General features: G+C 38.2%; 1 protein-coding gene across 1 annotated transcript in view; it reads left to right on the forward strand.

Moving 5' to 3' along the window:
- The window catches only part of ABCA13 (ATP binding cassette subfamily A member 13), a 208,996-nt gene that overhangs the window by 83,185 nt on the left and 102,560 nt on the right, over positions 1-23,251 (forward strand). Inside the window, 10 exon segments of the mRNA XM_075705757.1 lie at positions 1,526-1,595; positions 5,596-5,730; positions 7,056-7,193; positions 10,167-10,353; positions 11,187-11,405; positions 13,695-13,891; positions 14,675-14,832; positions 15,287-15,475; positions 15,478-15,525; positions 22,409-22,499. Coding sequence (XP_075561872.1) covers positions 1,526-1,595; positions 5,596-5,730; positions 7,056-7,193; positions 10,167-10,353; positions 11,187-11,405; positions 13,695-13,891; positions 14,675-14,832; positions 15,287-15,475; positions 15,478-15,525; positions 22,409-22,499 — 1,432 coding nt within the window.

A 23,251-nucleotide genomic window follows, 5' to 3' on the forward strand; every position in this document is an offset into this window, starting at 1 on the left:
GATTCTCTGTTGAGTACAATTGGGGATTAGATCAGAAATTTGTCTAGTGCTTATCTAGCTATACAGTCTGAGGTATAAGTTTCTTGGGCATCAGTTCTTCCGTGTCCTTTCCTGTTTTATGTATGCCATGGGCTGTTTTATGTCTTTGTACTGTCATAACATACTATATCCCTGCTTGGGACATCAAATGTCACCATCATACAATGCAAACCATATTTCACACATTAGGGTTTCAATCTTTCAAAATAACTCACGCACCAAATTAAGCTGGTGGAATAATTCATACACTATTAAAAAAAAATGGACACTTTTTCAGTGTCAATTGGTCAGATAAAATATATCTGTTCTTTGCATACAAGTAAGCACAGATGTAAGACTGCAGAATTCGGGCATAAGTAGGCAGGGTGGAAATATTTTTTTCTGGGGTTTTTTTTTTTTTTTTTTTTTTCTCTCCTTTGGGCCACAGAGAGGGAAAAGTATGCATCAGATAACTTGCACACTTTAAAATAAGTTATTTCAAAATAACTCTTCAGATATCCTGCATTTGTTGAAAATCAGAGGCAGCAGCATGTGAAAAAGGCTATAATTTTTGAAAAGAGGGGAGAGGCGATCAAGTGAGATGGTGAAACCTTAGCAATGTAAGAGGCAGGGACTCAGTTGATGGGAATTAGCATGAACTTCTCTGTACAAAAAGGTAATCCATGCCACTAATGATTTTGGTTTTTTTTTTTTTCTAAGTAACAGCCTATGTTATACTTCTTTCTTCAGACAGCTGGCAGGATGTGTTCCTTTTGTGTCAAATATTGCAGAAACCTTATTTAATTGCACTATTTTAAAATAGGAGATAAAACAAACTTCTATTTCAGCTCACTTTCAAGTTGCAGGACTTTATCATTGAGCAATGCTTATTAATTTTAGTAATGTTTTGGATCTCCCCATCAGCCTTCACGAGCTCACCCTTGTTTTTCCATTGATCATCAGTCACATTTCCTTGTTATACTACATCAGTAACTTGCTCATTTCCCATTTTGTACTTTTGTGATATAGCATGACTACGTTGCTTCTTGGAAGTCAAATGTTATTTGCTTGCACAAAAATGCTGTCTCAGCATATAGTACCCCGTGTGCTTGTGCCTTCTGCCTCTGTCTCTTCTTGAGTTCTCGTTTTACAAAAATGAGTAGGACCGCTGCTCCTACTACAGAAAGTATGTTCCTTTGCATGCTTTTACAGTGTTATACATTATATGCTTTCAGTATGTGGTAGATTTGTGATGGTCTACAACTTATTATAAAGTTAAATAATGCTTTCCAATATTAATAACTAGGTCAGTGGAGAAAATACTACTGCTGTATGTGGGGGAGTATTATTAAAACATAAAAGGAAATAATGACCATTAGCCTGCATGAAACAAAGGTCTATTTGTTTTGTGCTTGCTTTTAGTATCACAAGTTGTTTTATTTCATGGCGCTTGTTAATGATGTGTTTTATTTGATGTTCGCATCCTGTTTCTCCTCTGGTATTGCAGTGTCTTCTGTCTACAACTGCCTTTGGGCAAGGAGTATTTTTCATTACATTCTTTGAGGGCCAAGAAATAGGTAAGCTCTCTGGTTAGAAGAAAAGCTTTGTAATTGTTATTTTAAAAACTACAGTTGGCAATGTTTTTCACTTTGTTCTGAAAAAAGTCTCTAATCATGAGTGAACAGGATAGACCATAACATAAGAAAAACCTTTTTAATGCCCCTTGAAAACCAAGTTAAGCTTGTGCCACTTCCTAGCAGTAAATTAAAGTGGGCTTAGCATTGCTCTGTTTGCAATATGCATTGGAGAAATATCTCCACATCCTTTTAGATGACAGAATGAGTGTATTCAGCCAATAAATTGTTCTACAGGCGCAAACCCAGAGTTTAGTGAAATTCAGTAGAGCTACCTAAGGATGAGCATCTGACTGAATATTATTTCACTCACTGAATGTGTTATTTCTCTCAGTCCAGTGGAGGAAGCTTTGGCGAGGTATTTGTAGCAGTTTCTTGGAAATCTTCAGTAACGTCAGTGGCAGCTCTAATGCTTGCTTTCTGGTGAGGATATCAATAGGGAGTTTTGTAGGATCACAAAATGGTTGAGATTGGAAGAGACCTCTGGAGGTCATCTAGTCCACCCCTATTGCTCAAACAGGGTCACCTAGAACCACTTGCCCAGGACCGTGTCCAGATGGCTTTGGAATATCTTCAAGGTTGGAGACTCCACAGCCTTTCTGGGCAACCTGTGCCAGTGCTCAGTCACCCTCACAGTGAAAAAGTGTTTCCTGATGTTCAGAGGGAATGTCCTGTGTTTCAGTTTTGTGCCCATTGCCTTTTGTCCTGTCACTGGGCACCACTGAAAAGAGCCTTGCTCTGTCTTCTTTGCACCCTCCTTTCAGGTATTTATATACATTTGTAAGATCGCCCTTGAGCCTTCTCTTCTCCAGGCTGAACAGTTCCAGCTCTCTCAGCCTTTCCTCATAGGAGAGATGCTCCAGTCACTTAATCATCTCTGTGGCCCTTTTCTGGACTCTCTGCAGTACCTCCATGTTTCTCTTGTACCAGAGAGCCAGAACTTGACCCAGTACTCCAGGCGTGGCCTCACCAGTGCTGAATAAAGGGGAAGGATCACCTCCCTCGACATACTGGCAATGCTTTGCCTAAGGTAGCCCAGGATATCATCAGCTTTCTTTGTGGCAAGGGCACATTGCTGGGTCATGTTCAACCTGTTGTCCATCAGGACCCCCAGGACCTTTTCTGCAAAGCTGCTATCCAGCTGGGTGTCCCACAGCATATAGTGGTACATGGGTTTTTTAACTTGACAGGTGCAGGATTTTGCACTTCTTGTTAAACTTTATGAGATTCCTGTCAGCCTGTTTCATCAGCCTGTTCAGGCCTCTCTGGGTGACAGCATGACCTTCTGACATATCAGCCACTCCTCCCAGTTTTGTGTCATCAGCAAACTTGCTGAGGACACACTCTGTCCCATTATCCAGATTGTTAATGAAGATGTTAAACAGAATCAGACTCAGTATTGGCCCCTTGGGTATACTGCTAGTTGCTGGCTTTCACCTAGACTTCATGCCACTGATCACCACCCTCTGGGCCTGGCCATTCATCCAGTTTGCAGTCCACCACACTGCCTACTCCTCCAGCCCACACTTCTTTATCTTCTTTAGGAGGATCTTATGTCAGACAGTGTCAGAAGCCTTACTGAAGTCCAGGTAGACAAGATCCACTAGTCTCCACTCATTTACCAGTCCAGTCCTTTAACCACAGAAGTTTAAATCAAGTTGGTCAAGCATGACTTCCTCTTGGTGAAGCTATGCTGGCTACTCCTGATGATATTCTTGTCCTTCATGTGCCTGGAGATGGTTTCCAGGGTTAGCTGCTCCATTACCTTCCCAGGGATCGACATGAGGCTGACAGGCCTATGGTTCCCTGGGTCCTCCTTCTTGAAGATAGGAGTGATATTTGTTTTCTTCTAGTCTTTGGGCACTTCTACCAATTGCCATAATTGATCAAAGATTATTGAGAGTGGCCTTGCAATGACATCTGCCAGCTTCCTTAGTGCTTTTGAGTGCATCCCATCGGGGTCCATGGACTTACGTATGTGCAGTTTGCATGAGTATTCCCTGATCCTCTTCCACCAAAGGTACATCATGCTTGCTCCAGACTTTTTCCTTGGTCTGTGGGGCCTGGGATTTCTGAAGATCAGACTTCCTAGTAAAGACTGAGGCAAAGGTGGCATTCAGTACCTCAACCTATTCCACATCCTGTGTAACCAGGTCCTCTGTCTTGTTGAGCAATGGGCCCACGTTTTCCCTAGTCTTTTTTTTTGTCACCTATGTACTTCCAGAAGGCCTTCTTGTTGTCTTTGACAACCCTGGCAACCCAGATTCAATTCCATTTGGGCTTTAGCTTTCACAACTTCATCGCTGGATGCTCGAACAATGTTTCTGTGTTCTTCACAGGTTATCTGTACTTGCTTCCACCCTCTGTGTGCTTCCTTTTTGTGCTTGAGTTTGTCCAGGAGCTCCTTGTTCATCCATACAGGCCTCCTGGACTTTCTACCTGACTTGCTGTTCATTGGGTTAGACTACTCTTGAACTTGGTAGATATGTCTGGTTCACATATGCACTAGTGTATAATACAAAGGAGGTTTATGAGAACAATATTGTACAGAACAAGAACAGTGTAAGTTATTCACTCTCAACATAATGCTAAGATGAATATTTAACTATTATACATTGGAAAGTAAGCAAAAAAATTACCTTTTCTTTGTAAAGTATTTTGCATGTTTCTCCTGTGTGACCCTATTTGTACACAGCCTGAGTAGCAGCTTGCCTCTGCAAGCTTGGAGGCAGCTGATGAAATCCCCACTGAGCTACTGTGCAGGTGCAGAAATGCATGAGAACACCCTATCATGCTTAAGTGTTAGGAAGAAAAAAAAATTATTGGAAAGTGGCTAGGTGTTCTAACAGGTTGCTACGTGTTTTAACATGGTGATCCCTACTGTCCCCAAGCTAAGAAGTGCCCTTATTGATGCTGAAGTTTTAGAAAGGCAAGAAGTGAATGTCTGGGCCCTTGATAAAAGTCTACAAAAGATATGCATTTATGTATCTAAATATATAAAGGGATGTAATCCCTTTCTTTTTTTTACTACTACAGCAAGATCAATATTGATGACAGTGGTGTTGAAAAAGTATCATAATGATACAAAAGTTGGTAAAAGTGGAAGATACAGTTGCAGAAAATATTACTTAAATTTCCCACCAGACAATTCATCAAAATGACTCATCTTTACTGAAGAAAGGGCAAAACACGTTTTGTGGAAAAACTGCTTTTCTCGACTATCATAGAAAAAAAACTGTAGAAACAATATCATGACGCGCTCTACTGCAAACAAAGTAGCATTTTCAGAAAAAATGCAATGCTTTTTGTAAATCTACAATTTGGTTACTTTTGTTTTCCATTTAACAATATGGTAGCTTTCTGTAGTATTAGTGTTTTATGCCTTCTTTCTTCCTTTCATGTCTTCTGCAATGTAATAATTTTAGGAAGCAATTATTCAGAGAGTTTGTTGTTCCAGTTTACCTCTGAATACAGTCAATGCACACAAATACTTGCTTCTTAGTTAGAATTCACAGATTTAAGTTTTCAGATTTAACATTATAGAAATGACTTTAAACCTTGTGTAACCCATTTCTTTATAATATCAGCAGAATGGCATAAAACCTGATTCATTGAAGAGGTCAGTGCCCTATTTTGTCAGTCATAGTTCTTTTTCTTTTGCCCAGTTAAGGGCCAGCTAAAACTTCATAAACAGCCCTTTCTACAACAGCTTCTCTGCATTTTCCCAGCAGCAGTGTCACCTGCTGCTCTAAACAGAGGCTTGTAGAGGCATAGCAATTCATTTCTATTCATTAGGATTACTGTTATTAACTATTTTCTTTTTTTGTGGCAGTGCTTAAATACCCAGAAGTGTGTGGTGTTGATGTGTTTGTGATCTTTAATGCTGTACTGATTTAGCTTTGACCTTTAAAAAAATCATTATTATTATTACTATTTTTACCAGGAATTCAGTGGAACAATATGCACCAGTCAATGGCACAGGGAGGATGCATGACCTTTGGATGGATGTGCTGGATGATGTTCTTTGACTCCGTTTTATATTCTATAGGTGGCTGGTATTTCAGCAACATTATTCCTGGTAAGATCATGGAGTTGTCTTATTTCATGTTTTTGAAGTTATTGAACGGAATGGATCAAATTTGTTTTCCTCATTGTATGCAACTAAACCAAAAACATACCTTTTGCTGAGCTGAGGTTTTGATGTGCAAAACTGCCTGATTACCTTTAGGGACTGGGTAAGAAAGTCTTCCTACATACATAAATATTGAGTAGTGCTAACACGTGGACTAGAATTTGTAGCCAGACATGAAATATCTTTTGTTTCCTATGGGGATGAAGGGCTTAAGAATTTGTACTTCACAGTGACAGAGCTCAGTCTAGTAGCAAAACTTCCTGTGAAAATGGTGAATCTTCTGAGCCAGTACTTGGGCTGAAACCAACGAACAACATGTTTTCAGATCACAAAGACTTAAAAATGCCTGGTATACCTTGCTTCCAGTCAGTCCACAGTCCGATGCATAGAGAAAACTGATTAACTTTCAAGTATATTTTCAGAAAGTAGTGTGATTTTTTTTTCATTAACCAAGTTTTATGAATTTGAGTTGTCTGATGCATGTTTAATCATAGCCTAATGTCTCACTAGCTGCTACCTTTCCTCTGATTTTCAAATGTCACCTTTTCTTCCAGCTACTCTGTATTTGTTTTAAAAATATAAAAATAAAAAATGAATTTTGCCTTGAAAGATAGGGGTGTGTGCAATATACAACTGAATTTTACAAACTTTAGCTTAAATTGACACCTGCTCTTCAGTGTCAATGAAATGTAAGTCCAAACATACAGAGAGTGTATTGTGTGATTGGTAAGTGAAGCCTGGAAAGGTTGGGCAATGCCAAAGTTTAGGCTGTGTGTAGGAGCATATTTTTGCCCTTTCTGTTTGTGTACTACAATAAATGTTTCCTATGATGGCTGATTTGTTTAAATCATGCAGATAGTAATAGAAGTATAATCTCTAATGACTGGTGCAATGGATTATTGTTATAATAATAATAAAAAAGGCTGCTTGCCTTGGCAGGCCATTTGGTGCATTTTCTTTCCTCTAGGTTACAAGATTATGTTAGACTGTGCCTCCCTGTTGTTAAGTATATGATTCTGTTACATTTTAATGCTGATTTGGAGATAGCATAAAGCACAGTGTCACTAAGGATTGACTATTTTATGGCAGGACCTGGTATTATGGCCCAGTGACTTTTTTCCACTTTATTAAGGTTTGTTAAGTGCAGCTAAGAATTTGAGATAAATAGTCTAACCAGCTCTTTGCAATTAATGATAGGACATTAATAGTTTACAAACAAATATGAAATGACTACAAATTTTGCAACAGTTTCTATCATAATTATCATCTAGGAAAATTTGGGTTAAAGAACCGGTGGTACTTTCCCTTTACTGTTTCGTACTGGAAGAACCTGTGTGGTGCAAAGTGGAGGAAGAGACATTGTTTCAGTTCTAATATGTTTTTCTTCAATGAAAACTTCCAAGAAAAAGGTTTGTAGTCATAATAGAATTTTGATAACAGCTCTCTTCTGAATGGTGTGCTGATTTTTATCAATCTGCTTTTATCATTGCTTGGTGCTATATTATGTGTTTAGATCTTGTCCCTTTCTCTCCTCCATTATATAGTGTATACTATGAACATTATATACTAATTGTTAATTGTGCTGTCACCTGTAATGCTTGAATCATTCCATTAAAACTATTGTATACAAATATTTAAGAAAACTCTTAAAAAAAAAAAGTAAAATAAGTATCTCTTGGGTTCATCCTGTCCCTGTGTATTGCCTCTTTGCTTTGTTAGGATCTTCTGAAGTTCCTTGAACCATTTCATACCCTTACTGAATCTGAAAAGTGTTGTGCTTTTACTTTTTTTTTTCCCCTGCAGTTTGATTTTCTTCCTCTTCCTCTGCTGTTTTTATTTGCTTCTTGTTTCAGTGGAAAAATTACCTTTGTTCATTTCTTTCCCTTCTATTTCTTACTTTCTTCTAAAATCACTGATCTTTCTGTCTCTGCTTCTTAGTCTTTTGTTTAAAAAGCTACTGTTATTGTAACTAATTTTTATCTGGCTCCAGATACTTTCACTGCTCTTCTATTTCTTTGTTCACTTGCTTAAAATTAACAGGTTTTTTAGTTTTTTTTCCCCTCTCGGGTCTCTTTAAGAACTTTCTCACATTTCATTTATATTTTGTGAATGAAGATGTAAGTCACACTCACCTGTATTCCCTCTTGAACCTTAGAACAATGTGATGGGTTGTTGTGGTATTTTTGGAAGTTACAGTAGCTTGGAAATGATCCAGTTGTCTGCAGCATAGGTTAAGAAGCTGAACAACTCGGCAGTTTTATGTATTGGTATCTCCTGGAGTAGGGCAAACTTCAAAATGTCTTGAGGTTCATGGAAACATTTGTGAAAAAACTATCAGTATGAATTTTGCCTAATTTCTACAGTTCGGAACAATTCCATTTTGTTGAGATGACTGTCTTTGGTCCTTACTTAAAATGAAGATTTTCAGTGTTTACCCTTGGGTTCACCTCATCCTCTGTGGAAAGCAAAGAAAAAAAACTCTCTTCTGCCTGAAAAGTTACTAGTGTGATCTCTGGCTCAAGCCATGCAAGTGATTGCCTACAACTTTGTGGATCTGTTCATGTCACTTCTCCTCTGCTTAAATTGATGCGTGTCATGTGCTCGGTAGCAAATTGCCTGTGTGTGAACTCTGACACTGCCATGCATGCAAAGGAGCTTGCTCTCTTTCATAAGAATTGGACATCATTGTACTGATAATGGGATAAATGCATTCATGGATGATTTGTTTGGAACAGCAAAGTGACTTGCTCCCATGTGATTTCTGCATTTGTTCCATATAGCCCAGGTAAGGGCTGGTTCAGTGGGGGTGGAAAGCACTTTGGCAATCAGAGGTGTGTCAGGGAAGGGCTGGAGTGTAGGTGCTACGAGCTGGAACTATAACTAGCATAGGGCCCACAGAGACCTGGGTGCTGAGTACCCACTTGGAACTCCTCTTAGAAGAAGTCCTAGGGTGATCAATTTACTGCTTGCAAGTAATTTGGAGCTCTTCTGAATCTTACCTGAGATTCATTGTCTGAGGCTCACTCTGTACTTTAAGTTTTTTTCTTAAGTTCCAGGACATACTTGTGAATTTAGGAAGCAGTGGAAAGGGCATGAATAATGTTTGTTGGTGGGTTTAGTCTCCAGACCAAAAAGATAGAGAAGCTAACTGGAAGAGAGGTTCATGGGTAGAAGGACCTCAGAAATGTCACAGCTGCTGGCAGTGCCTTGCTGGAAGGTAACCTGAAGCTTCTGCCAAAAGTTTTTCCTAAAACTTCTAAAATTGATTGTGTAAGGAGCAAAACACTTCTTCATTCACAGCCCAAACCAACCAATCCTTGAAATTGTTATATTATTTTTTATTTATAATTTGATTTATAACATTTTATGTATTTTATATAAAGCATAAGTCTCTCTTCTTGTAATATTTATTTCTTTATATAGTATTTAATTATATATAAAACAATTACAAAATATAAGCTATAAATATTATACATAAATATATAATATTTATATTTTGATATATAAAATATATATTAAAAAGCATAATTCTCTCTTCTCATAATTCTCATCCATAACAGTTTCTGTTTCTTTGGACTAACATTCCAATTTGTTTTGACTTTGTTTAGAAAGAAAAAAAAAAATCCCACTGCCAGATTTCTCAGTTGTAATGAGTCAATAAAATATTACATGTTAGTAATATATTTATGGGTCTGGTGATTGACTGTGCTCATGTTTGGAAAGTAGTGACAACTTTTTCTTCTGACATAGGAAGGAAGTTAACTTATTCTGCACTATATGGTCATCTCAGTTTGCTGAGCTGGTTACCTCACAGTTAGAAAAATGCTGGGTATCTACTTGCATTGTGGACCTTGAATTATGTTTAGACTAGACTGCTGCTCTGAATCATTTTGCAAAGAGATCTGCTTTGCTTTATTGACTGACGAAGTTAAGAGGATTAACTCGCTACGCCTGTTAATATTATGTTTATGTTATGTGCCTGAAACTGGATGGCATATATGGAGTAGTTCACACAGTTAGAATTTTTTCATGCTTCCGGGCATAAAACAATGATTCAAGTAATGTTATTGTTTTTTCTACTAGAAATAAAATACAACAACTATTTTATGACTCTATGGAGATGTACGTGGACATGCACACAACTTGGCATAATTGTTTTAGGTTGTTTTTTGGAAACAACAAATAGACCAAATTCTTAGCAAATATTAACTGGCATAATATCTTTGATTTCAGTGGAGCTTATGTCAGTTTGGAGCATCTGAACATCTGTTCCAGGCTTTGGGAAATGGCAACAGGGATTAAGTTAATTTGTTATTCCCTATATAAGCACACATACGTTTAGATTCCTCAACCCTCTTGATCTGCTGCTCTTCCCCATACAGACCCAGCACCTCCAAGCTGGAAAGGCCCTTACACTGAAGGAGCCACCACTGGTGTCGTGCTGCTGTCTCTCACCAAAGAGCACGTGGATGGCCAGGAGGCTGCTGTTAAAGATCTCAGCCTCACTTTCCACAGAGGTCAGATAACAGCGCTCTTGGGACCTAATGGAGCTGGCAAGACAACAGTTATGTAAGTCTGCCATTTAATGCTATTACACTCCCCGCTGATCTCTGCCATGTTTTCTCACTTCAAAATGTTTGTGAATTCTTTCCTATGTTTTTTTTTTCCAAATAAATATTTAATAAACTCCCCAAAGCACAAGGAAAGTGAAGGCTATATATCTACGACTAAAGCAATGTAATGAACAGAGAAGTGGGTCCTCTGTGCTACTGAAACCATGATGTCATAGTTCAGGAGCAGCTTAGGTAGGAGCTGGGCATGTCTAGTTATGGAGTTGAACACATCTCAGGAAAATGTTATTTTCTGGCATCCCATGTGCACTCCTATCACGTGGAGAGTGTGGGTTTTTTCCTTTTTTCCTAGAGGTTGCAAGAGACTTCTTTCTAGGCAGTTGACCGGAAATGAAAACAACAAAATGAAAATGACATTTAAAAATGTCTCAGTTGAGAAGTCTATGTATTTCTACCTTTATGTTAACTATGATCAGCTTTACTAAAACTAGTGATGCAGGACGGGACCCAATTAGGAATTACTCCTCACGTAGAATACACATGCGAAAAAGGAAACAATGGTCTGTTGTATTTGATTTTGTTCTGAAAGTAAGGAAATGAAGAATTGTTGAGATCTTTGTTTAAAAAGAAAACAACAAAACCAAACCAAACCCAAAACCAAAACCCAAAACATTACTGGTGTTTCTATAACTATGCTCAACTGAATTGGTGTTGCTCTAAGGATGCCAGGATGCGCCTCAGGAAATCCAAGTATGAGCTATGTAATACAAGTCATTACACATGATCTTGCTGGTTTTTGGTTTTTTTTTTTTTTTTCTTTTCTTCTATCAGATCACTGTTGACTGGTCTGTATCCACCAAGCTCTGGTACCATTATTATTAATGGAAAGGACATACGTACCGATCTGGCTGCCATCAGGACAGAGCTGGGTGTTTGCCCACAGCATGATGTCCTGTTCAACACACTAATGGTGCGGGAACATCTGCTGCTTTATGGATCAGTGAAGGCACCTGGCTGGACAAAGGAACAGCTGAATCGCCAAGTCAGTGGGTAAGTTTTTCTTCCATTTCTTGAAAACTGTCAAGTAAATCGGTAGTGTCTATTGCAAGCCACTCAAACGAGAAAGTGCTAAAGCAAAATTGCAAGTAGAAGCGAATGGAAACTGCAGGTTTTCCACGAGCTTTTGTCACACTTCATGTTCTGAAATCATGCCTTGAAAATAGATTTCCTCGTTTCTAACCTCTACTTGAATGCATCTGTAGTGAAACTGTCAATGTTTAAAAACCTGGTATACAGAACCATCAAATAATCATGTTTTGACTGGAGTGCAGATGGTTGGCCTGGCAGCAGCTGTAGTGGTTCCTGCCTTATGCTGTCTGCCTTACCTCCCTCCTTGCTGGAGAAGCAGAGAGTAAACTGCTGTGTGTTCCCCCTGAGTTTCCAGAGAAGTCAACACTGACTTTATGTATTTATTTTCCTGTATTTTCTCAGCAAGGTAGAGGGAAGATTGGAAAACCAGAAAAGGCAAGTAAAGGCAGTGCTTGTTACAGTCTTTTTAAATAGACCACCACCTTTTTCCTTTGTCAAATTCAGACTTTAAATGTGTTTAATAAGTGAAGGGGTTTAAAAACAAACAATTGAATAGGAAAAAAAAGCCAGAGCTCTGACATGACCTCAGAGGATTTGCCACTTGTCCGGTTGAAAATGTTTGCTAGTGTTTTTAGGCTGCTACTTCTTTGATATAGGACTAGATCTTCTTCGGTTTTGCATCATGTATATTAAACTACGAGTAAACCATACAAGGTGAGATCTTGTTCACTAATAGCAAACTGCATTTTCTGAACTTTAGGAATAAAATGTATGCCCTCCTAATAGTGTGGCAGTGTGAATAGTTTCTGTTTACCTTCTGACTCATGCAAGACCTTGTGGAGGGCGGGGCACTTCCACGCTTCAATGGAAATAAATGCCAAGTTGATGGGACTTCTCCTTCAGTGTACAATTACGCATATGCAGACACATTTGTGGCAAAGTGGCTTTCTTTTTTAGTAGCTATCATAAAAGCCTGTTACTTTAAAATTTTGATCTGAAAAATCTCTGGTGTGGGACACTGCATTCTCTCTAGCAACAGCAGAAACCACTTTCTAGAACAACAAGGACAAACCAAACATAGTGTTTGGTTAAAATTTCTGCAAAATAATATCCTGTATTTTATTGTACTCAGGCTGCTGAATTGTAATTTCAGCAGCAGTCTGTCATACTAACGGCACATAAGAATACTCAGGACTCTGCAGGCCTCGCTACTAAGAAAAAATTAATTTTTTTAAAGGCAATGAATGCTTTAAAATACTTGAGAGTAATTAGAAAAGCAACAAAGCAATGACACAAAATTTGCTTTTTATTAAGCAAAAAAAGAAAGCTTCTAAAGAGATTAAGAATAATTTTCCTGGATATATACTATACAACAATTATAGAAACCTCTTTTCTTAAAAATGGAAAATTCTCTTAGGGTAAATGGCATGGTTTACAAACTGCATGTTCACTCAATGATTCAGGAGATTAGCTTAGGACTGTTGAGCCTTTTATATCTTGCTTGCCAGGCTGATAGAAACTGAAAGCTTTTAGGTCAATGACTGGATGTTCAATGTGATGAAAAATAAATTGATGGTATTTCAGTGCTGCCTTTATTGAGCATGTTTACACATGCTGCTCAGGTGCAAGATCATCAGAGGGCAAGGGCTGAATAGGCAATGTCTGTAAGGTATCTTCCAGTCCTTAATGCAGGAGTTAGATTAGGTTGGATTAGGTAGTGTTATTCTACTTTGGGATTGGTAATCTGTTTACTTCACAGAAACATGTCTTCAAAAAAAAAAGGTAAAAAAAAGCAGCAGTGTTACCTTATTTACTTCAAGTGCCTACACATTTCCTAAACTCAGGCATTTTTTTAAGGTTCTTTACACAGTTGCAAAAACGGAAGCACTGTTGGAGTTATGAAACTAACCATCATTACCATGGTGTAAGAGGCTATAATATATAGAGTTTGCTGAAATCATTGGACAAACTGGTGTTTATTTTATTGGACTTAATTTCAAAATTGTCTGTTCTTATCCTGCACAATACTTATTCAGGATTTGTATTTCAGGTGGTGATGACTGGTTATACCTTGGAGGTAAAGAGATTTTTTTTAGTTTGTTTTTGTCACCAAATTGTCTAATCAGTCAGCGGTAGTAGTTTTTTCACTTTCTATTTACAGTGACTTTTCAGTAATTCTGCTCTGAGTAGACATGATATGACTGGAAAAACTTTTTCAAAATTGGTCCCATTTCTCTGCTCCTATTTCAGCGCTCTGGAAGACGTGGATTTATCCCAACATCAGTACAAACCTGTTGGAGTACTTTCTGGGGGAATGAAAAGGAGGTTGTCAATTGCCATCTCCTTTATTGGAAACTCAAAGACAGTTGTTCTAGATGAGCCCACCAGTGGACTAGATCCATGTTCTCGCCGTAGCATCTGGGATGTTCTTCTGAAGTACAAAGCTGGTACAAAGCTTATACACATAATTTGCTGCTTATTTTCCTTTCTGGAGTTCTGTTTCAATAGATTGAAACAGGATAGTCAGAATATTCGTGTTGCTGTTCAGTAATTAAATACATTAATTTCAGAGGTAACATTTAATCAAACTTGGGAAACTTTAAAGCAGCCAAGTAAGGTTATGAGAATTATCTGCTATCTCACAGAAAGAAGCCCAATCTAATAGAAGATTGAACTTAGTTTTGAGTCCTGTCCTGAAGTTTCTCTTCTCTTACCTTTTTCTTTTTTGTTAGCTTCTCAAAATTATTTTCTGGTTTTCATTTCCCATTTTGCAGATATCTGTATATAGATGTATCTATACTTCTAATGAAAGTAGACCCATCAGTCGGTCTGCTACATTAATTTTTTAAGTGCCGTAAGGTTAAAAACTGACTGTGGGAAGCAAACTCTTCAGCTAGTGAGCACTCAATTAGCTGCAATAGCTCACAGTGAATGATCCATTGAAACAGACACTACTGTTATGTGGTTTTAAGGAATCTCTTAAGCTCTTAAAACAGCTTGAAGTTGTAATGGCTTAATAGTGCTTACTAGGTATAATACAAGGCAAAGCCAGTTTAGACCTAAAACTAACTCAAGCTATAAATCTGAATGCAGGTTTTGCTTGTGTCTTGCAGTTATGTTTTGAAGGGACCTGAAACATGTTCCCTTAAGGTTAAAGAACCCTCGAGAAAGCAAGATGTGTTTCTCTAGAAACCAGGCTTTGACGACATGTACCAATCTTTCTGATGCAGGTTGCACACTGATCTTTACCACTCACCATCTTGATGAGGCAGAGGTGCTCAGCGATCGCATTGCCGTCCTGCAGCGTGGCCAGCTGAGGTGCTGTGGTTCTCCCTCTTATCTGAGAGAAACATATGGCCAGGGACACAGTCTAACGCTCATAAAAAAGGTATACTAAGAATGTACTGTACAGAACTTAACAGTGCCTGCTAAGTAATAGCTGTGTATATTCTAAGGGAGCCGTATGTCCCTGCCAGGAAGTCATATGTGATACAGATTATTAGAAAGTCAGCAAAACATGTTTTTACCAGCTTTCCTGTTTGTTTTCGGTGGGTGGTATTATGATTACTACTACTACTACTATTATTATTATTATTATTATTATTATTATTATTATTATTATTTAGAAGAATACAATGACATCTTTAAAAATAATGAATTTCAATATTTAGCTGAAAAGGGGGGGTTCTCTTACTGTTCTTTATTCCTGGGAAGTAGTCTCTGTGTCCCAGGTTTGATGCAGTTTCATTAGTGGAAATTTTCCTGTATGAATTCTACTATCAAGTCCCATACTTCTGGTAACATTTGATTTTTTGTGCATGATTATCTTTCTTTCCTCATAGCCCTCTGTGTTTGAAATCCAAGATCCTAAGCATATTGTTTGGGTCACATCTTTGGTACAGACCCACATCCCAGAAGCCTTCTTGAAAGAGAACAGTGGGACTGAGCTGACCTATGTGATTCCAGAAAGGGCAGATAAGACCTCTTTTAAAGGTCTTTTTCAGGCTTTAGATCAAAGCCTTCATCATCTACATGTTGGCATGTAGATGGCTATGGCATTTCTGACACCACCTTGGAAGAGGTACTTTTAGTTTTTCTGATTAATGGCATTTCCTTAGTTAGAGAATCCTGTATTAGCTTCCACCTACTCTTATTGTATCTTTCATATTTCACAACAGTTTCTTGTGAGAAGCATGTTTTCTTAAAAAAAAAAAATATCATCTCAGGCAAAAAGCATACTTCATAGTTTTGCTGTACTATTAATTTCAGCACTCACTTTACTAGGACTTATTTCAAGAATCTGATGTGAAAACTGAGGAACCGTGTAACTCTTAAATGTTTGTCTCTGCATTTGCTTAAGGAAAATTTAATGTGTCATTGATTTAATGAGAACCACTGTTGTCGTCCTGGATCTCTAGGACTGGAAAGAGACTTGCAAGGCTGGAGGTTCAGTTCAGGTAACTCCTGGAATGGAAAAAAAATTGTTGAGAATACTCTGACTTACAAAGTTCTAAGGTTTAGGACTTAGCAAAACTGTGTGGGGAAATATCTAAAGAGTATTTTGTGTGTATACCAAGAGAGAGAGAGAAAGACACTTACATATATGTATGTGTGAACATATATACGCACTAATATATATATATACACACACACATATATATATGTGTGTGTGTATATATGCCAAACAGACCAGAGACAGAGACTCTGTTCTGCTGCTTCATCACTTCTGAATTTAGCTCTGTGTAAATAGCCATATCAGTGAGAAGTTATTTTCCTTCGACTGTTTTTACCCCAACGATATCTTCTAATTATCAAGATTCCCTAAACCACCACTGTTCAAGTTCTGTATTATAGATCCTTTTGAAAATATAATTTTTTCCACTTCTTTGGGTGGTGATAGGCAGTATTTTTTTGGTGCACAAAGCACATCTATTTTTATTTAATGGCACAATTCATTCAGTATCACTTCGTGAAACTGATTTCTCCAGTGATTACCTACAGTGTTAGACAGACAAGGTTGGACTGTTTTCTAACAGAAAATTTACTATATGTTAGAAAAAAAACACACAAAAATAATGAAATGCAGATTCCTGTAGAGTGATATTTTTTATATATAGCAATAAATACTTAGTATAGAAAAGGGGTGTATCCCTTCTCCCTCTGTTCCCTGGAAATGTATGAGATTATATGATGTAGTACTGTGGTCAGATGGAACACAAGATCCCCCAGGGAAGATGCTCATCTTTCCCGGTTTTATGAAGATGATATACTTCAAGACCTGTCAGACATCACTTACGCATTTTTGCTGCGTGAGCTATACATATGGGAATTAATGGGGTCAGATATTTGAAACTGCATCAGCAGTTCTGCGTTTGTTTTGCAAGTTTAGAATTGTTCATCTTCTATAATCTGTGGAAAAAATATAAATAGAACCCCAATAATGCAAGTAAACCTAAAATGTCAATTGTTCATGAAATTTATTGAACTAATGTGCCACTACGTGGAGCTGCTGTATCCTGAAATGGTCCACCGGGAGACATCTTTAGGACTATATTGATTTGCTACATAGGATTTTAGGACCCTGCACAAGCATAAAGGATCTGCACATAAAGGTTTTGTACATTTGTTTTTAAACTGCAGTCCAAAGAATGATCTACCAGCAAGTATGCAGTTTCCTTTGAATTTAAGCTCTATACAACTGAGTTACTTATAAAGGGGGGGAGAGGGAAAGCATCTCTTCAGTGTTTCTCTTATAAATGACCAGAGTATGTAAAGCTATTGTGGCAAGCATTTGCTATGGTAATGACAGGGGGAAGAATAAATCATACAAGTTTAATAAACATTTTACATAATGCTATAAAGTAAATTATGTTCCTGCTATACAGTTCTATGAGGCAAGTCAAAAGCTTATTGAAAAATTATTTTCTTTCAAATTATATAGGGTGATTAACATGCTATAAGAAAGAACACTGTTCACTGCCAAACTTTATAGATTTTGAGGTAATGTATATATTGAGAGCCTTTTTTGATTACATCCCTGTGGGATATCATAGGACTTTCCAGAACTGGCATCTGTAAAGTAAATGTGAAGTTGTCAAGGAATATGAGGAAGCTTCCTCAGCGTGCTGCATCTGTTATTCAGTTGAGAGCTTGCTTTTGGTTTTCTTCTGCAGGGGAGGTTTAAAAAAAAAAAGCTTTAAAGGTAGTGTTAGACATTGATGCATCATTCTTCAGCTTGAAGACTTAATGCATTAATTTGGGGTGATTTCTGTCATCTCTGCATCTCATCATTAGCCATTGTTACAACCTCAGTTCTCCATTTTCTTATCAAAAGCCTCTTTGCATTGGCAACTAAATGGATACACATAATAGCGTTATTTAGTCTATTCAAACAATTCAATTTGGAAACAAAGAACTCTGACTTTAAAGGAAGAAATGTGTTACAATTTTTATTTTATCCTTTCTTTTTATTCTCTCATACACTTACCATTATTCTTTTTCAGCCTGAGGGACACTCGTACTCTCTAAATATCTTACTCTTCAAGGGAAACCAGACTTCCATTCATACTTCAAAGCAATCTTGAAGTTCTAACAAAATCAGTTCCTGACACTTTCAAATCTCACTAATATTATATTTGCTTCATTTTAGGTTTTAAATATATTTTCCAACCATTTGTATTTGGGTACTTTATGATGCTTGTAATCCAAAGAGTGTTAGCAGAACCAAAAGGAGGATAGAAGGGAAGTTAATTAAATTAAGTGTATACTGAGAGCTCTCTGGAGGATGATGTTTCACTTTCTGGCAACTCTGGAGGTGTCAAAGCTTATTATTTTCTTGCCTTGCTTTGAGGAGAGAACAAAACCATTGAAACATCTTTGCAAAATAAGATGTGTCAAAATACCTGTTAATGGAGTACTACTTTAAATTCTCTTTCTTGAAATGACCAGAGAGTTTGCCCCAAAACTTTCCAGGGAAAGCCATATACCTCCTTGAAATATTTTAGCCTTAAAACGCTACGTAGCTCCTAATGAGATTCAGTTTTGTCGAGAGTCCTCTAACAGTATCTAGTAATGTCACAATCCTATTAATGTATTTCACTGTAGTATTGCCATCTGGCCAGACCCTTTTCCTAGAGGGGAAAAAGCACTTCCTGTACCTACCGACAATCTGGTGGTTTGAAAGAAGCAGCCAGGGCAGTGGCTGCTGCTTGCAGGTAGGGCAGTCCTTCTCAGCAGCCAGCACGACAGCCTGCTCTCCCCATCCCCAAGAGCGGCCGAGGTGGTCCTTCGGTGCCTGGCATGGAGCACGCTCACAGGGGCAAGGGCTGGAAGTGAGCCGTGCTGCTCCTTACCTGTTTTAAGCACTTCCCTCAAAAGCATACGGAGTTTCTTCCTGTGGCTTTGAGCTGTGCCAAGTGTCTGTCTCCCTCTGTGTGTATCTAAGTTTGACAGCCAGAAGTGTTCCTATCCAGCGGATAACCATTGACCTTCTTGCAAAAGTTCCTCAGTCAACAGTTGTCCACAGTGAATGGCTCTAAGACTGCTTCTGCATCGTTCTGCTTAGTGAAACGTGCCTGTAGCTACAGAAGGCTATACTGAGCATGGACTGCCTGGAAGAAAATACAAAAACAATCCGAATGGAAAACGTGCTAAGAGGACAATTGGCTCCTATGTAGGGAAGTTATTTAAGGTAAAATATGGATTACCTGTGCAGGTTTAAAACTTAGAAACTTTCCAGGGATACTTGCTCTGGTACTGCTTGGTTACTGAAGAAAATTCAGTGATGCTGAATTATGTAGAATGTAAACATTTCCCAAGTGGAAGGTGAATATTTCTTAAAAGGGAGATTTTCAGATTTTGGTATTTGGTTGAGTGTTACTAGTGGTTCAAGTATGGAACAATGAGTATTTAGCACTGCTCTGTGCTCACTGATATGTTCATAGGAGTCTGCCTGTTCTAGTGAAAAGGTCTACAAAAACAGATGGGAAAATGCTGAACGCTACTTCCATGTGATCCTAATTCCATGTGCTGCTTACTTTTCAGGGACTTTTATATGGCTTTTAAATTACTTAATATGTTACCACTCGTGATTTTGACTACTCTTTTTGCAAGTTAATTGACAGCGAGCAATTCAAGCAATTAACAGTTTCCCACTGCAAAATCCCTAGGATACACATGGGATTTGTGGGATAGAAAGGCCCAGAAAGGTTTCTAAAATATCAGTCAGTGGCTTTAGATGATAAAGGACTGTCTATAGGTGTTGGTCATTTGGTTTTTGTTTGGTCGTCCCGTCCCCCCGCCCCGTCCCCCCCCTTCACTTTCTCTTTCTTTCAGCCACTTTGGTTTTCAGCACTTTTTCCTTTCAGGTGAAGATGTGTTTTAGGAACGATAACTAAGGTGTGACAGGGTCCCCATGCTCTGCAGTGAAGTGTAAAAGATACTGTGCCACTGTATGAGTGAACCAGGCTTGTTTTTATGACGCTGTCCCAAAGAAGGAATCAGGAAGAAATCAGGGAGTACAGCTTAGAGCGGAGGAAATGTCTATTTGCTTAGATTTCCCTACAGACAGCTGTCTAGACAAGTCCTTGGTCAGATATGGACTTGCTAGCCAGACCAGAAATTAAGCAGGAATTGCTAAGGCATGTAGGGAAAGGGATGCTCTGCTGAGGCATAGAAGACACCTTCTCTTGTTGAATTTATCCAGTCTTTTAGGTATGACAAGAACATGTTGTCTCTCTGCCATGGCGTCTAATCTTGACTTTTCCAGATCTGTGTGTTTTGGAGGGTACTTACTCTGTTAATGATATTGTTAGGCTGATATGACTTCTGTCCATAATATCCTGTGCAACATTATGTAAATTGTAATATCTTCTGTACAATATGGTCCCTAATGATTCCCATTCTTAAAGGGATGTTTGAGAGCTGCCTGGATACTATGGGGAGGACTGGGACTGCCTTTATAGCTGTATCAGAGTAGCTGTGTCAGTGAAGCTACAGTAGACAGAATATGTATTAGGGAAGTGTTTGGTGGTTTTGCTTCTTTTTTAAGGCGTAGTTACATCCTCTCTTCAAGTGACGCAATGTGATTAAAGAAGAAAATGTCTGTCTGCAATGCCAGCAGGAATTTTGACACAGAACTGAGTAGATGCAGGCAACATTTCGTAGTGTAACCTTCCTACCCAGAGAGGAGCAGTTCCTTTGTGGTTTCAGTTGGTTCAGTTTAGCTTGGTGCACTTGACAGAACTGGTGAGCAGAGGAGCCATCAGCAAGCAGGTCCAAGGCAACAAATTAGAATGTGGCTTTGGACAGTCAGGATCTCCCTCCAGGGTCTAATATGGAAATGTCAGGAGGTATTAATTTCTTCTGGCCTTGCAGTTGTTAATGGCCAAAAGCGTTCCCTGAAAGTTGGCAGGTAACAAATGCAATCAATAACCACTGTTAAATGGCAATTATATTGACTAAGAAAAATATGGTTTATGTAACAGTCAGACCTTAGAAAGAAAGAAATATCTTTCCACAACTATAAACTACTTCAAATGGACTGGTTTTTATTGTCTATTGTATGAGCTCCTTGGAAACGAGGAATTTTTTGTAATAGCTGATATCAGGTTCTTTTGTGGGAAGAAATAAATGGTTTCTTAATGATTTCTGAAAGTTGCAATGTGGTTATAATCTAAATCTTGCAACTCAACCCAAACAGAGAAGAGACAGCAAGAGAAGGTTTTCATCAAGAGAAAGCAAAACTTGGTTGTACTTTTGCTGTTCAATTGGACGTGCTCATGGTAGCTGTATTTTCTGTTAATTTTTCTTTTCTTTCTTTTTATCTGAAGTTCCTAGATCACTGTTTAAATTGCACTTTAGGTTAACATAAGAAAATATTAATTTTATTTTTCATTTGAGCTTACAAGTAGTGGAGTGAGTGTTAATAACTGACTCACTATGAAAGCTTCTGCCAGGCTGAGGGACTGATAAATGAAATTCTGTGAAATTCAAAGGACTTTATGTGGACAGTACTGTGAAAAAGGATTAAGCAAGAAGTAATAGGTTGAACACAAATCTATTTGGCAAAGTGTATATACACCATTTAAATAGATCTCATGATTATAAGGTTGGTAAATTCTGCTGGGTTTTTTAAACATTATCTTTAACTCCCTTCTGATGTGTGTCATCCTGCTTAGGAAGATTCAACCCTTACAATGTTACTCCAGTGCAGATCTTTAGATTGCTACTTTTATAAAAAAATAATTTCAGTTTTTCCTATACTGATTTCAGGTAACAGGATCCTATCATCTTCTCCCAATTTGCTATACATGCTAATGGTTTTGCTACAAAACATGCATTGCTGCCCAGTCCTCTCCACAGTATTAGTTAGACAGAACTTTGTTAATGTTGACTGTGCCTGATGATTGCATTGTCCTTTAAATGATTTCAATAACATTATTGCCCACATGCTTGCATAAATCTACGGACACGTCCCAGAGCACTGTGGATTCTCTGTTCTGTAGGATTTTGTACATTAGATTTAGTTGTACTGGTACAACTAGAGCTCTTTGGTAGTGGTTCCAGTGTGCCCACAGATCTCTAGCTAGAGTATCAGAAGAGACTTGAAGCTGTCAATATGCCCTTGGTAAAAACTGCAGTAACTGAGTTCCAACTTATACCACAGCTTAGGAGTATAAAATGTCAATCAAGGGCAGCCAGTCTATTGAAAAATCTTTGCAGGTAGTAGTGTGCATGGGCCAACAATGGTTTGCATAGGTGCTTTTGCATCTATTGGTGTTTATTCTTTTCCCCTTATCCCCAGGATTCCTCCACTGGAGACCTTGACTAATTTTATAGTCATTCCAGCAGGGTGCCTACAGCAGCCACTACTTCGGATGGTTTGGGATATATATATATATGTATATATAAAAGTATTTTTTAGAAAATGGATTCTAAATTATTTTTTTCCTATTTCATTAAAGGTATTTCTGAAGTTACTGCAGGACTCAGAGAAGATGCCTTATGTTCCACGGGCAGCACAACTGGACCGTACAAACGGTGCAGAATCAACCTGTAAGTAGAAAATTAAGTACCTTCTAAAGCAGCCAGATTTATAAAGAACACAAACACAATGGTGAACATGCACAAAGTTCCCAAAGTTGAGGAATGCACAAGCAAATGGAGAATACTGCCTGCTATCATCTGGTAATTCTTTTTTTGTGCATGTGACATGATCTGCCTTGGGTAGTAGGTTTTTATGTCTACTATGATTCACCTCTGTATTGCCCCACAGTTGTCTTGCCACCCTTCTAATATGTGTACACACGCACACAAGCATTCTCTCACTGCATCAGCATTAACATACTGCTTCCTACCAGTCCTTGGCAACTGATTACCCTCTTTGACTTACACTGACAGTGGATAAATATTGCAGAGATATACCACAGATATAAAATCTGTAAGCTATTAGAAAGGTGTATTCATCTCCATCCATGTGCAAATAAAAAAACCCACAAAAAAAAGCTGTTGCCCCACCCTAGTAGAAGATAATTTGTCCCCTCAAGTGGCAAGTTATTTCAGGTTCCCTTACATGTTTGTTTGTTTTAAAACAAGTTCCTTCCTGCTTTCTATTTTCCTGCCCTGCAAGCCCCGGAGGAGGTCCTCATTAACATTTCTGAAACCTTAGGAAGCTTGTTCTCTTTAAAAACTCTTCTTAGAAGACAGTACTGTGACTTGCAAAACGCAAGACTCAAGTTTTCTCATGACAGTGTCCACCAAATTCATTAATATTTTCTCATTGTTCCTGAGATTCTCATGCTTCTATA

The sequence above is a fragment of the Pelecanus crispus genome, chromosome 2 (assembly GCF_030463565.1).
Source record: "Pelecanus crispus isolate bPelCri1 chromosome 2, bPelCri1.pri, whole genome shotgun sequence".
Classification (NCBI taxonomy): Eukaryota; Metazoa; Chordata; class Aves; order Pelecaniformes; family Pelecanidae; genus Pelecanus; species Pelecanus crispus.